At 34.0% G+C, this 15,411-nt stretch overlaps 1 protein-coding gene across 2 annotated transcripts; it reads left to right on the forward strand.

Annotated features, from left to right (window-relative positions):
* Positions 1-488: 488 nt before the first annotated feature.
* Positions 489-11,340, forward strand: LOC147394566 (glutathione transferase GST 23-like). Of its 2 annotated transcripts, none has more exons than XM_086454317.1 (2): positions 489-824; positions 10,634-11,340. In XM_086454317.1, exons 1-2 carry the CDS (start codon positions 513-515, stop codon positions 10,997-10,999), a joined length of 678 nt encoding a protein of 225 aa, XP_086310443.1. In that variant the 5' UTR covers positions 489-512; the 3' UTR covers positions 11,000-11,340. The 2 variants fall into 2 exon arrangements, with proteins under 2 accessions (XP_086310443.1, XP_086310442.1); XM_086454316.1 differs by lacking the exon at positions 10,634-11,340 and adding an exon at positions 3,043-3,488.
* Positions 11,341-15,411: the final 4,071 nt, after the last annotated feature.

Below are 15,411 nucleotides of genomic sequence, written 5' to 3' on the forward strand. Positions count from 1 at the left end.
AGCCATTCGCATGATTTTGTTCTATACAGATAACTACCACCACGTGGAAAGTCAAGATCCATTCCTTCTTAGCCGCCAGTTGAAGTCAAAGTCAAGGTTGGCGTCAGTCAAACAAAAGTTTTCCAGAAAGGCAAAAAGATTGCCCTCAATCAATCGGGTCACCCAAGATCCGATCCAATATCATATATGCACCTATGTATGCATATCTTATAGACTAAATTTCCATAAAATGTCATTCTTGATAGGTTCATAGATCGGATCGGGTCTAGATCTATCAAGTACTAATCTGGATCCTATATATTTTGAATCTAACGGTATTAGATGTATTGGGATCTTAAAATATTCCATCATTGATAGACAAAAAATCTCCACCATTCAATAAGTCTTAGACCGACCCTGATCCGATCCAAACTCCAAATCAAGGGTATTTTCGTCATTTAGATTAGTTCCTAAGAGATCAAATCTCACTATATAAACCAAGTGATGAAAAAGGAAATGTTGGGGGCAAGAAGATGGGGGAAGAAGTGAAGCTAATTGGAGCTTGGCCCAGCCCATTTAGTTTCAGAGTTGAATGGGCTTTGAAACTGAAGGGCATAAGCTATGAGTTTATTAGGGAAGATCTTAAAAACAAAAGCCCATTGCTTCTACACTATAATCCGGTTTATAAGAAGATTCCGGTGCTTGTGCACGGCGGCAGACCGATCGTAGAATCCAACATTATCATAGAGTACATCGACGAAACATGGCCTGCAAACCCACTGATGCCACACGATGCTTACGAGCGGGCCAAAGCTCGATTTTGGGCTAAATTTGGAGATGAAAAGGTTAGTTTTGGAAATTTTGTATTATTTATTAAATAAGGTTTATATCCCTAGTTTTAAAATTCACTGAGTTGACTCAATGGAACTGACTCATCATGTTAACTCGGTTAAGTTGAGCTCGAAAATGCACTAAGCCGGGTCAAAACTCAAGTGGGTTATTTGGTTATAACAATATTTTTATAGAGAACAAAAAATAAATATCATTATTTATTTTTAAAAATTAAAAAACATTTTAAAATTATTATGAATTTAATTTGTTTGAGTTGACTCATGAGTCATCAATGTGATTTGACTTGGAGGACATTTGATTCGAGTTGAGTTTTTGAGTTTATAAGTTTCAAGCTGTTTGAAAATATGATTTGTGGTAGCGCTGTCAATGGATAGGTATCCGATCGGATGGTGCTACATCTGAATTCGAATCTGAAAAAAAATAGTGATATTCGAATCCTATCGGATATCACTAATCAAGATTAGAATTCGAATTTGAAAAGTATATCAAACATCCAATAATATCCGATCTTATAAAAATCCTACAAAAATTAGATTCGATCTCTACCATTATCTTCAATCTGTAAAAATTCCAATCGATTTTCCTATTTTGATTTGAGGTTGAAGCCAATGGATTTTTAAAGAAAAAAAAATGGGATTTTACTTTGAGAGAGAGATGAAGTATTTACCTGGAATCATGGATGTTCGTTGGCTGAAGAAGATGGTGATTATGGAACTCGTATAGAAGAAAAAAAAAGGGTTCTGCTTTGATTGAGAGAGAGAGAGAGAGAGAGAGAGATTTAAAAGTTAAATTTTGTTGTGCTAACACAAATACACAAGACAATATATATATAGATAGATAGATAGATAAGTTTTGTTGTATAACATGAATATATAACATATATATTTAAATCAATATTATTGAATTAAATTTCGCAACATTTGAATTCATATATAAAACTCATTCAAATCTTAAAATAACATCCGAATTCAAATTCGATATCTGAAAAATTCGAATAATATCTGATTTTTTGAATCGAGTTCAAATTTGGATTTTCGAATATCCATTGACAGGCCTAATCCGTGGCATAAGAGGCATGGAATTCTAGAGAATTTCGTTTTCCCATCTCGCTTCAAAATTTCGATAGAACCCTCTTCTTTGAATTACATGTGGAATTTCTAATTAAGAGGTATCCTAGATATAAACTAAAAAGAAGGGGTGTAAAATCCTAGCCTAGGGTCTGTCAATGGGCTGCACCTGTCCTAATCGGGCCTTAAAATCCTAGCCTGAGAGTGGCCCTTCTAGGTCAAGCATGTTCCAGGCCGATCTTCACCCCAGCCCACAAATTTTATATTTAAATAGGGACCGACTAGTTGCACACCACTAATTTTTTGTTTGCACACCACCCTAAAAAATCCTTTTATCTTCTTTTTTATTTTTAAAATTTTTATAATCTCTATTTTAACCGACTGGTTGCACTCCAATACATAACCTTTTAGGGTTTAACTTTTATTTTTTACTTGTAACTTTGTATTTTTTGCTTGTACATTACTTAATTTGCTCGTGCTTTGTGATTGATTTTGCTCATGTTCTCTTCAGCTCTAACTTAAGGTACCGATTTTCTAATATTTTTTTAGAAATTAAACATGGTTGCACTCTATCACTTAGAAATTTTGTAAACATGGTTCCGAAATGACAAAGTATTTTTGCAAAAATTACAAAATCAATAATAATTTCTATGGGCATAGTTGAGGAAGGAGTTAAAAAAAAAAAAGGAGTGCAACACTTTTTTTAAAATTATTTTTGGAGTGTAATCATCCAAATGGACTGCATAGGAGAATTTTTAAGTGATGGAGTGCAATTGATAATGGGTGGTTTGCAACTAGTCGGCCCCTTTAAATATATGTTTAGGTTATAAAATATACAAGTAAGGCTGGTCCAATATCCACCGGACTATGTTCTCAAGTTCGATACCTAAATGGGCTGAGCTGGTTCATATCGGGTCATGACGAAACCCAGGCCATTGACAACCCTGGTCTCAAAACATTTTATAGAACTACCAACTAAAATTCATCATCATCATCATCATCATTGTCGTCCTCGTCTAAGTCCTAATTCAAAGATTTTGGATTCGCTAAATGTATCCTATTCTTCCATTCAAGTATGTCCAAAGTCATGTCATTTGTTTTCGAACCTTTATAAAATAGCTAATTAGAATTATTATTTTTATAGTGCATTGCAATATGGAAGTTCTTTAGCACGATTGGGGAAGACCAAGAGAAAGCCAAAGAAGAAACCATGGAAGCTCTAAGAATCCTTGAAGAACAAGGCCTCGGCGAGAGGAAGTTTTTTGGGGGAGACACAATAGGGTTCGCGGACATTATCTTGGGATGGATTGCTCATATGTTGGGCATGGTCGAAGAGATTGTAGGAGTTAAGCTAGTTGAACCACATAGCTTCCCTCGATTGCATGCATGGATCGAAAATTTTGTTGAGGATCCTATAATTAAAGCAAACCTCACCCCTCACGACGAGGTATTAGCTTATTACAAGAGATGGAGAGAGAATCATCTTGCATCATCTCCTCATAGTCACTAGCATTTGTTGTATTAGATTCGATGAAGTATTTGAGAATGGGAACCCTTTCTCATAAATAAAATTTTACGTATCTTAATCAAGTAATGCAATATAACACCATAAAACGATGAAATTAATGTTATTTTTTTGCGTTTGTTCGCAAAATACCAATTAAGTGAGATCTAAATATTTGGGACAATAAGGTTTATTCGAATTTGTAATTATTTGGTCCAAAGGCGATTTCATCTTTGAATGATTTATATATATATATATATGGGTAGCGTTCAATGGCAAACTTTTTGACAAAACATGAGTTAGAAGTTTTGGAATGGGCTGATTTTTGGTGATGATGATCTTCTCACCGTAGAGATCATCCTCACCAAAAATCAGTCCATTCCAAAACTTCTAACTCATGTTTTGAAAAATGTTTTGCCATTGAACGGGATCTTATATATATATATGGGAGCGGTTCGGCAGCCCTAAAGTTTGCCAAGTTTGGTGCCAAACATTTTTTGTAAATCACTTTTGATAGGGTTAGAAGTTTTGGAATAGGCTGATTTTTTGTGAGGATGATCTCTACAGTGAAGAGATCATCCTTACAAAAAATCAGCTCATTTTGAAACTTCTAACCCTAGTTTACAAGTTGAAGAACGTGGACCGTCCAATTTTTGTAAATCACTTTTGATGCGGTTAGAAGTTTTGGAATAGGCTGATTTTTGGTGAGGATGATCATCCTCACAAAAAATCAGCTCATTCCAAAGCTTCTAACCCATATTTTGAAAAATGTTTGGCACCAAACTTGACAAACTTTAGGGCTGCTAAACCGTCCCATATATATATAGCCAAACTTGTTTTGGATTTCCACAAGGGATACTTCCAGTATTTTAAGAGGTGAGGATGATCTCCTCATCATAGAGATCATCCTCACAAAAAAATCAGCTCATTCCAAAGCTTCTAACCCATATTTTGAAAAATGTTTGGCACCAAACTTGACAAACTTTAGGGCTGCTAAACCGTCCCATATATATATATATATGGGTCCCGTTCGCCACCCTTAGTTTTACCACACACTTTAACAAATGCGTTTTGTCTTACATGGGTTAGAAGTTTCGGAATGAGCTGATTTTTGGTGAGGATGATCTCTATGGTGAGGAGATCATCCTCACCAAAAATCAGCTCATTCCAAAACTTCTAACCCCATCAAAATTGATTTACAAAAAATGGACGGTCCACGATTTTTCAACGTGTGAACATGGGGCTAAACATTTCGGAATGGGCTGATTTTTGGGGAGGATGATCTTCTAATCATAGAGATCATCCTCACCAAAAATCAGCTCATTCCAAAACTTCTAACCCATGTAGGACAAAAAACGTTTGTTAAAGTGTGTGGTAAAACTTAGGGTGCTGAACATTTCCCTATATATATATATATATATATATATATATATATATATATATATATATATATATATATATATATATATATATATATAGGGAAATGTTCAGCACCCTAAGTTTTACCACACACTTTAACAAACGTTTTTTGTCCTACATGGGTTAGAAGTTTTGGAATGAGCTGATTTTTGGTGAGGATGATCTCTATGATTAGAAGATCATCCTCCCCAAAAATCAGCCCATTCCGAAATGTTTAGCCCCATGTTCACACGTTGAAAAATCGTGGACCGTCCATTTTTTGTAAATCAATTTTGATGGGGTTAGAAGTTTTGGAATGAGCTGATTTTTGGTGAGGATGATCTCCTCACCATAGAGATCATCCTCACCAAAAATCAGCTCATTCCGAAACTTCTAACCCATGTAAGACAAAACGCGTTTGTTAAAGTGTGTGGTAAAACTAAGGGTGGCGAACGGGACCCATATATATATATATATATATATATATATATATATATATATATAGCCAAACTTGTTTTGGATTTCCACAACGGATACTTCCAGTATTTTAAGAGGAAGAGTGATCGAGAGATAGTAACCCCATTTTTTCACGAAAGTAGTGAAAATATCTCATCATTATCCATCAATTTAGGCAATATTACTTAATGATGTAAATCCTATGTTTCTTCTTTGTTTTGTTTTGAGCTTGTATATTGCTAAATATAGGGATTTGTGCTCATAAAAACTCTTGTAATCTTCTCATTACCAAACCTATAAACAAATCATAATATATATATGGGTAAGGTTCAACAACCAACGTTAGGGAGCCAATTTTGTCTTATGTGACTTAAAAGTTTTGGATTGAGTTGATTTTTTTTTAAGCCTATCTCCTCATCATAATAATTATCCTTACAAAAAATCAACCCAATGGAAAACTTCTAAGTTGATCAAAAAAGATTTACAACTTTTTGGTAAAAAATTGATGGTCCACATTCTAAAACACTTTTGATGGGGTTAGAAGGTTGTGATTGGACTGATTTTTTGTGAGGATTAACTCTATGGTGAGGAGATAATCCTGACAAAATATTAGACCATTCTGAAACTTCTACCACCATCAAAAGTGGTTTACAAATTAATAGGAATAAATTGACGGTCCACAATTCTAAACCATTTTGGATGGGTTAGAAGTTTTAGATTGAACTGATTTTTTTTTTTGAGGAATATCTCCTCAGAATAAAGATCACCCTCACAAAAAATCAGCCTATTCAAAAACTTTTAAACCATATAGTACAAAGGCGTTGGCTGTCGAAGAGGACCCTATATACATGGGCAAGGATTGTCAGCCCACAAAAAACATCCACGCTTTTTGTCTTATATGAATTAGAAGTTTCGGAATGGGTTGATTTCCTCTTTTAAGTTTAAACCCCATCAAAAGTGGTTTACAAAAAAAATGAACGGTCCATGATTCTTCAACTTGTAGATTCAGTTAAGAAGTTCTGGAATGGACTGATTTTTGTTGAGGATGATCTCTTCACCATAGAGATAATTCTCACAAAACATCAGCTCATTATGGAACTTCTAACCCATATATGACAAAAAGCGTGGGATTTTGATAGTCTGTTGATCCTAATCCTACCCCTATATACATAGGGAGTGGATCCTCTGTAGAGCGTCTTCCCTGTAGTACGCTATAATGCCTTTTAATTAGTAGAGGTTGACATATTGAAAACAAAAGTAGACTAGTATGGATTACGTCATAGATCAGATTTGAAAAAAAAAGAAGAATTATTTTGAGTTGGATGAGGCATTGAAAATGGACAGTCCATGACCTCCAATTTTTTAACGAAACAGATTTTGTAGATATGTAACGTGTTTATCTTCCAATCGTTAAAAGAAACTACTGGGTATTACACGGAAAACGCACTACAGAGGATCCACTCCCACATAAATATGATGCTAGCTTTTGCCTACACATGAATGGAATAAGTGGCCCATTATAATTATATTAGATCATAATGCTAACTATTGGATCACCTTTAGAGTGAGCCCTTTTACACAATTTACATTACTAAATCATAAAAAAAAGAAGGATTGCAACACATATGCATCCAAAAGCATATAACATCAAACCTTAAGCCACCTTCCTTAAACCATAAGCTACTTCTGAAATCTAAGGAGGAGGCAGTGGCACCGATCGGCATGGATAATCCTCTGAGCATCTTCTTCGGTGTGGGTTCCGACAGGTTGGGCGATAGTCATAGCTTAAAAGATCAGTATTGTCCTTGTCTTCGTCGACATTCGTTTCTATATGACATTATACAAAGACGATTTAGAATTAGAACAATAGCGAGCATTAATTAAACAAAAACAAGCTTATATTACACCAATTTTTAAACTATCGAATACTGAAATTAAATATAGATAATTATTTATTTCTTTAATGCCTATATCATCTTTTCAATTATTTGTTGGGTCGATATGAATTTTCATTTAAACGAGGAAAGCTCTTGAAGCTCGCTCTTCTCACACAAGTTGAAGCTTATAAAGTTCACCTTCTCTTTGTTAGGAGGCACCCTTTCTCCTGAGGCTATTTTTTTTCGTAATTTGGTGTGTGATATATAATTTTAGTAATTTGAATATTGTAAAGAGAAAATTCCCAAAACATGCACAACTTTTGTTAAAATTCCAATTTGAGTACACTATTTATTTTAATTCCCAAAACATGGAGGAACATGAGGTAGCAAGATCACCAGTATAAAGTATTTGTTCTTATTTTAAAGAGACAATCACGCTTACAAAAATTCAGCCATTCTTTGAAAAAAAAAACAAAAAAAAAAGGAAAAAAGGAAAAAAAAGATGGTAAAATCCAATTCAAACCAACTTGATCTGACCTGAAGCAAGCAATTCGGTTTGGGTCGGTTCAGATTTGGTTTTAGTAAATTAAAAAAATTCGGATACGATTTTAAATATAAGAATTCGAGTTGGATACGGATTCGGATGCGGTTCCATATTTCAAGCCCTAACTAGGATAAGATTTATTGACTACAAGTCAACAGTTATTGACTTCCACTAGGAACTACTTTAAGAAAAATCTTACTTTTTTTTAGTGTGTTTTATCCCCTCTACTTTCATTTAGTGCAAGTGCACCACCATACAATCTTCCAATGGACGGTTGTCACTTTAGAATCACTCACACATACTCTCTCTCTCTCTTTGAGTTTCATAATCACCATAACCAATAGTGACCAAAAAGCAGGGAGTTGCTTGCTACAAAACTCCATTTCTCCTTTGTGTGCCACATGGCACTAATTTTTTTTTTTGGGTCCACTAACCAATAAGCCCATCGTAAAAATGCTCAAACCCCAATCAATATGATATTTCATTGGTTGGTGTGATGAACATTCATGGGTCACTGGACCTATTGGAAGCATATGTGAGTAGGGTAGCTATCCTACTCCCTGGAGTACAGGATCCATGTTATTATCAGTCATTCTTTAGATACCCACTCCACAAAGAAGACACCCAAAGTCATGCAAATTCGACACTACATAGACTGAAAGTCAACGATTATTTGAATTGTAATGACCAATTTAAGGAAATTCTTATTTTTTTTTTAAAATATATTTTATGCCCCAATGCTTTCATGTGGTGAAGAACAACAACTTCCAATGAAGGAGTTCCACGTGGAAAATCACTCCAACTCGGCATTCTTAACCACAGTTATCATTGTGGAGGATATTTTTTTATAGAATACCAAGGGGTGAAATGTGACACCTAGAGATCTAGGTTAGCAATGAAGGTTCAAGTCGAATGTTCAGGCAAGTTTGGTGGCTCAGTAACAATCCAACCATGAGTTTAGATCTCGGTTGGTTGGAGTTATATTGGGTTAAAGACGTTTGGTAAAGCAATTCAATTAGTCAAAATCCTTACAAATCAGAGATTGGGCTAAAAGAGGTTAGAATCTTGATAGAGAAAAATCTTTAAAAAAATGAGTGAATATGAGAAGGATCTTGATGGGTATTTTTTTTTAAAAACAAGATGCACTTACTAAAATAGATAAGGACAAAATTGATAACTGGATCAATGAGATTTTAAGGTTTCATCTTTATAAATAAAAAGATAGAGACACCATAAGGTATGTTTTTCTCCTCCTACACCACTTATATATTGGTTTTTGTATTTTAATTTGATTTGAGTGTTGGAGATGTCATGTTGCAAGTACACGTAAGAGCATAGGAGGCAAATATTTCATGCCATCATCATAGATTCCAAGGTGGTATAAGTTTTTGAATCTACCTCAAAATCAACCTTTCACAGATTTAGGATTTCCTATTTGGCTTTGCCGAGGGACAATCATAGATTATCATTATTAAATTCTTTGATTGCAAAGTCAAGATCGATAAGACCGATTTAGTGAATTTGGAGTTTAAGATCAAGTAAGTGTGTTTGATAACACTTCTACATTTTTAATGGAGGTGGTTCACCTTTAAAAGTTAAATTTCGTTGTGTAACACAAATACACAAGACTATATAACATGAATATATAACATATATATTTAAATCAGAGTGGATATTATTGAATTGGATTTCGCAACATTCGAATTTGTATCTGAAACTCATTCGAATCTTAAAATAACATCCGAATTCAAATTCGAATAATATCCGATTTTTTGAATTGAATTCAAATTCGGATTTTCGAATATCCATTGACAGGCCAAATCCGTGGCATGGAATTCTAGAGAATTTCATGATCCCATCTCACTTCAAAATTTCGGTAGAAGCCTCTTTGTTGAATTACCCATGGCATTTATAATTAAGAGGTATCCAAGACATTAACTACTAAAATCCTAGCCTAGGGTCTGTCAATGGGCTGCACCAGGCCTAATCGGGCCTTAAAATCCTCGCCTGAGAGTGGCCCTTCTAGGTCAAGCATGTTCCAGGCCGATCTTCAGCCCAGCCCACAAATTTTATATTTAAATAGGGACCGACTAGTTGCACACCACTAATTTTTTGTTTGCACACCACCCTAAAAAATCCTTTTATCTTCTTTTTTTATTTTTATTTTTAAAATTTTTATAATCTCTATTTTAACCGACTGGTTGCACTCCAATACATAACCTTTTAGGGTTTAACCTTTATTTTTTACTTGTAACTTTGTATTTTTTGCTTGTACATTACTTAGTTTGCTCGTGCTTTGTGATTGATTTTGCTCATGTTCTCTTCAGCTCTAACTTAAGGTATCGATTTTCTAATATTTTTTTAGAAATTAAACATGGTTGCACTCTATCACTTAGAAATTTTCTAAACATGGTTCCGAAATGACAAAGTATTTTTTGCAAAAATTACAAAATCAATAATAATTTCTATGGGCATAGTTGAGGAAGGAGTTAAAAAAAAGAAGGAGTGCAACACTTTTTTTAAATTATTTTTGGAGTGTAATCATCCAAATGGAGTGCACAGGGGAATTTTTAAGTGATGGAGTGCAATTGATAATGGGTGGTTTGCAACTAGTCGGCCCCTTTAAATATATGTTTAGGTTATAAAATATACAAGTCGGGCTGGACCAATATCCACCGGACTATGTTCTCAAGTTCGATACCTAAATGGGCTGAGCTGGTCCATATCGGGTCATGACGATACCCAGGCCATTGACAACCCTGGTCTCAAAACATTTTATAGAACTACCAACTAAAACTCATCATCATCATCATCATTGTCGTCCTCGTCTAAGTCCTAATTCAAAGATTTTGGATTCGCTAAATGTATCCTATTCTTCCATTCAAGTATGTCCAAAGTCATGTCATTTGTTATCGAACCTTTATAAAATAGCTAATTAGAATTATTATTTTTATAGTGCATTGCAATATGGAAGTTCTTTAGCACGATTGGGGAAGAACAAGAGAAAGCCAAAGAAGAAACCATGGAAGCTCTAAGAATCCTTGAAGAACAAGGCCTCGGCAAGAGGAAGTTTTTTGGGGGAGACACAATAGGGTTCGCAGACATTATCTTGGGATGGATTGCTCATATGTTGGGCATGGTCGAAGAGATTGTAGGAGTTAAGCTAGTTGAACCACATAGCTTCCCTCGATTGCATGCATGGATCGAAAATTTTGTTGAGGATCCTATAATTAAAGCAAACCTCACCCCTCACGACGAGGTATTAGCTTATTACAAGAGATGGAGAGAGAATCATCTTGCATCATCTCCTCATAGTCACTAGCATTTGTTGTATTAGATTCGATGAAGTATTTGAGAATGGGAGCCCTTTCTCATAAATAAAATTTTATATATCTTAATCAAGTAATGCAATATAACACCATAAAACGATGAAATTAATGTGATTTTTTTGCGTTTGTTCGCAAAATACCAACTAAGTGAGATCTACATATTTGGGACAACAAGTTTTACTTGAATTTGTAATTATTTGGTCCAAAGGCGATTTCATCTTTGAATGATTTATATATATATATTCATAGCCAAACTCGTTTTGGATTTCCACAAGGGATACTTCCAATATTTTGAGAGGAAGAGTGATCGAGAGATTGTAACACCATTTTTTCACGAAAGTAGTGAAAATATCTCATCATTATCCATTGATTTAGGTAATATTACTTAACGATGTAAATCCTATGTTTCTTCTTTGTTTTGTTTTGAGCTTATATATTGCTAAATATAGGGATTTGTGCTGATAAAAACTCTTGTAATCTTCTCATCACCAAACCTAAAAACAAATCATAATATATATATGGGTAAGGTTCAACAACCAACGTTAGGGAGCTAATTTTGTCTTAAGTGGCTGAAAAGTTTCGGATATAGTTGATTTTTTTTGAAGCTGATCTCCTCACCATAAAGGTTCAATGGAAAACTTCTAAGTCGATCAAAAAAGGTTTACACTTTTTGGTAAAAAATTGACGGTCCACATTCTAAAACACTTTTGATGGGGTTAGAAGGTTGAGATTGGACTGATTTTTTGTGAGGATTATCTCTATGGTAAGGTGATAATCCTGCCAAAATATCACGCCATTCTGAAACTTCTACCACCATCGAAAGTGGTTTACAAATTAATAGGAATAAATTGACGGTCCACTATTCTAAACCATTTTGGGGTTAGAAGGTTTAGATTGAACTGATTTTTTTTTAGGAATATTTCCTCACAATAAATATCACCCTCACAAAACATCAGCCCAATCCAAAACTTTTAAACCATATAGTTCAAAGGCGTTGGCTGCCGAACAAGACCCTATATACATGGGGAAGGATCTCCAGCCCACAAAAAAATCCACACTTTTTGTCCTATATGAATTAGAAGTTTTGGAATGAGCTGATTTTTGGTGAGGATGATTTCCTTTTTAAGTTTAAACCCCATCAAAAGTGATTTACAAAAAATGGATTGTCCATGATTCTTCAACTTATAGATTGAGGTTAGAAGTTCTGGAATGGACTGATTTTTGGTGAGGATGATCTCTTCACCATAAAGACCATCCTCACAAAAAATCAGCTCATTATGGAACTTCTAACCCATTTATGACAAGAAGTGTGGGATTTTGATAGTCTGTTGATCCTAATCCTACCCCTATATACATAGGGAGTGGATCCTCTGTAGTGCGTCTTCCCTGTAGTACCCTATAATGCCTTTTAATTAGTAGAGGTTGACATATTGAAAACAAAAGTAGACTAGTATGGATTATGTCGTAGATCAGATTTGAAAAAAAAAAGAAGAATTATTTTGAGTTGGATGAGGCATTGAAAATGGACAGTCCATGACCTCCAATTTTTTAACGAACCATATTTTGTGGATATGTAACATGTCTATCTTCCAATCGTTAAAAGAAACTACTGGGTATTACACGGAAAACACACTACAGAGGATCCACTCCCATATAAATATGATGCCAGCTTTTGCCTACACATGAATGGAATAAGTGGCCCATTATAATTATATTAGATCATAATGCTAGCTATTGGATCACCTTTAGAGTGAGCCCTTTTACACAATTTACATTACTAAATCATAAAAAAAAAGGAAAATAAAAGAAGGATTGCAACATATATGCATCCAAAAGCATATAACATCAAACCTTAAGCCACCTTCCTTAAACCATAAGCTACTTCTGAAATCTAAGGAGGAGGCAGTGGCACCGATCGGCATGGATAATCCTCTGAGCATCTTCTTCGGTGTGGGTTCCGACAGGTTGGGCGATAGTCATAGCTTAAAAGATCAGTATTGTCCTTGTCTTCGTCGACATTCGTTTCTATATGACATTATACAAAGACGATTTAGAATTAGAACAATAGCGAGCATTAATATAATAAAAACAAGCTTATATTACACCAATTTTTTAAACTATCGGATACTGAAATTAAATATAGATAATTATTTATTTCTTTAATGCCTATATCATCTTTTCAATTATTTGTTGGGTCGATATGAATTTTCATTTAAATGAGGAAAGCTCTTCAAGCTTGCTCTTCTCGCACAAGTCGAAGCTTATAAAGTTCACCTTCTCTTTGTTAGGAGGCACCCTTTCTCCTGAATTTTGAGGCTATTTTTTTTTGTAATTTGGTGTGTGATATATAATTTTGGTAATTTGAATATTGTAAAGAGAAAATTCTCAAAACATGCACAACTTTTGTTAAAATTCCAATTTGAGTACACTATTTATTTTAATTCCCAAAACATGGAGGAACATGAGGTAGCAAGATCACAAGTATAAAGTATTTGTTCTTATTTTCAAGAGATAATCACGCTTATAAAAATTAAACCATGATGTAACGAGATCACATATATTTATTCTAAAAGTGATGATCTCATTGATATTTATATTGTAACTTATAAAGTAAAATATCGTTTGATATTTAACCGCGAGATCACATGTATTTATTCTAAAAAGTTACAATCTCGGTGATAATAAAAGTGACGATCTTAGTAAAAAAAATAATTTTGATAACATGGGGAGCATGTTTTGCGAATTAAAATGAACATTATACTGAAATAGAAATTTTCCCATATTCAGTACATGAAATAGCAATTTATCTTATTGTAAAAAAAAAAGTAGGTTATTGTGCAATATAAATTCTTTAAAATAAATATATTATTTAAGTTTTTATAATCCATTTTTCCAAGAGAAAAAAAAAAAAAACTAACCATAATTTTAACTACAATTATATCACCAAAATACCAACCCTAATAAACAATAAAATAGCCGGGCAACATATTATTTTCAAACAATTGAAATGGATATCCTCATCGACATTTTTTGAAGGCCTCAGTGTTTAAGTTGGTAAAGGCAAAGAGTTGAAACCACGACCTGAGTTCAAAATCCGCTCTCACCTACCAATTTTATCTTTTATCGATGAGTTGGGTTAAAAGGATTCCCCTCCCCCCCACCCAAAAATAAAATAAAAATAATAAATCAAAATAAATAAATAAATAAATAAGACCCCACATCTACACACGAGAGTAGTTACAATAATAACAATAATAATAATAATAATTGATGACCTCGTATTTGATGTTATTTTAGAAAATCATTAGAAATGATATGGTGGTACTTACTGGTTTGGGTTTTCTCCTCTGGTAGTTCCCGAGCACGAATGCTCTTTGGGACAAAAGCAAAGGAAATCAAAAGAAAACAAAGGAAAAGTAAAGCCTTTGGAAGAACCATCTTTGTAATGGTTTTCAAATTAACTTACTAATCAGTCTAACCCTAATCACTAATATTTATAGTAATTACTAGACAACAACTTTCGCTTCCCTAATGATGAAGGATTTGATATTAAATCTCTCCCCCTTTTTTCTCTTTAGAGGTCATTGACGAACAAACTAGGATTATGGGTTAAAATGGGTCGAATTTTATTTGATACCCGAGTGATCCGAAAATCAATTTTATCGGGTTTGGGTCGTTAAAGTGGATCCGAATCCAAAATCGGGTCGAATATGGCTTAATGCTTCTTAACCCAAGTCCGATTCGGGTTGGATACAAGTCAATCACCTAAATTGAAACTAGATCTGAATATTGTGTTACTTATTTAATTGGATTTAATATTTTAATTACCATTCACGCATCACGAGTCCCATTTAACTGATAGCGTGTCTACAGGAAAGAAAGAAAAAATAGAAAAATTGAATATTGCAAAATGATAACTTGCTTTTGATGAAAAATGGTCCATTAATCAAAATTTCAAGTTTGCACTCATTAGAGAAACAAAAATTCAGCCATTCTTTGAGAAAACAAAAAAAATAGGGGAAAAAGATGCTAAAATCTGATTCAAACCAACTTGATCCGACTTGAAGCAAGCAATTCAGTTCGTGTCGGTTCAGATTTGGTTTTAGTAAATTAAAAAAATTCAGATACGATTTTCAATATAAGAATTTGAGTCGGATTCGGATTCGGATGGGGTTCCATATTTCAAGCCCTAAGTAGGATAAGATTTATTGACTACAAGTCAACAGTTAATGATTTCCACTAGGAACTACTTTAAGAAAAATCATACTTTTTTAATGTGTTTTATCCCCTCTAATTTCATTTAGTGCAAGTTCACCACCATACAATCTTCCAATGGACAGTTGTCACGTTTAGAATCACTCACACATACTCTCTCTCTCTCTCTCTCTTTGAGTTTCATAATCAC

Source organism: Akebia trifoliata, chromosome 9 (assembly GCF_017979445.1).
Source record: "Akebia trifoliata isolate Shusen 1 chromosome 9, ASM1797944v1, whole genome shotgun sequence".
Taxonomy (NCBI): domain Eukaryota; kingdom Viridiplantae; phylum Streptophyta; class Magnoliopsida; order Ranunculales; family Lardizabalaceae; genus Akebia; species Akebia trifoliata.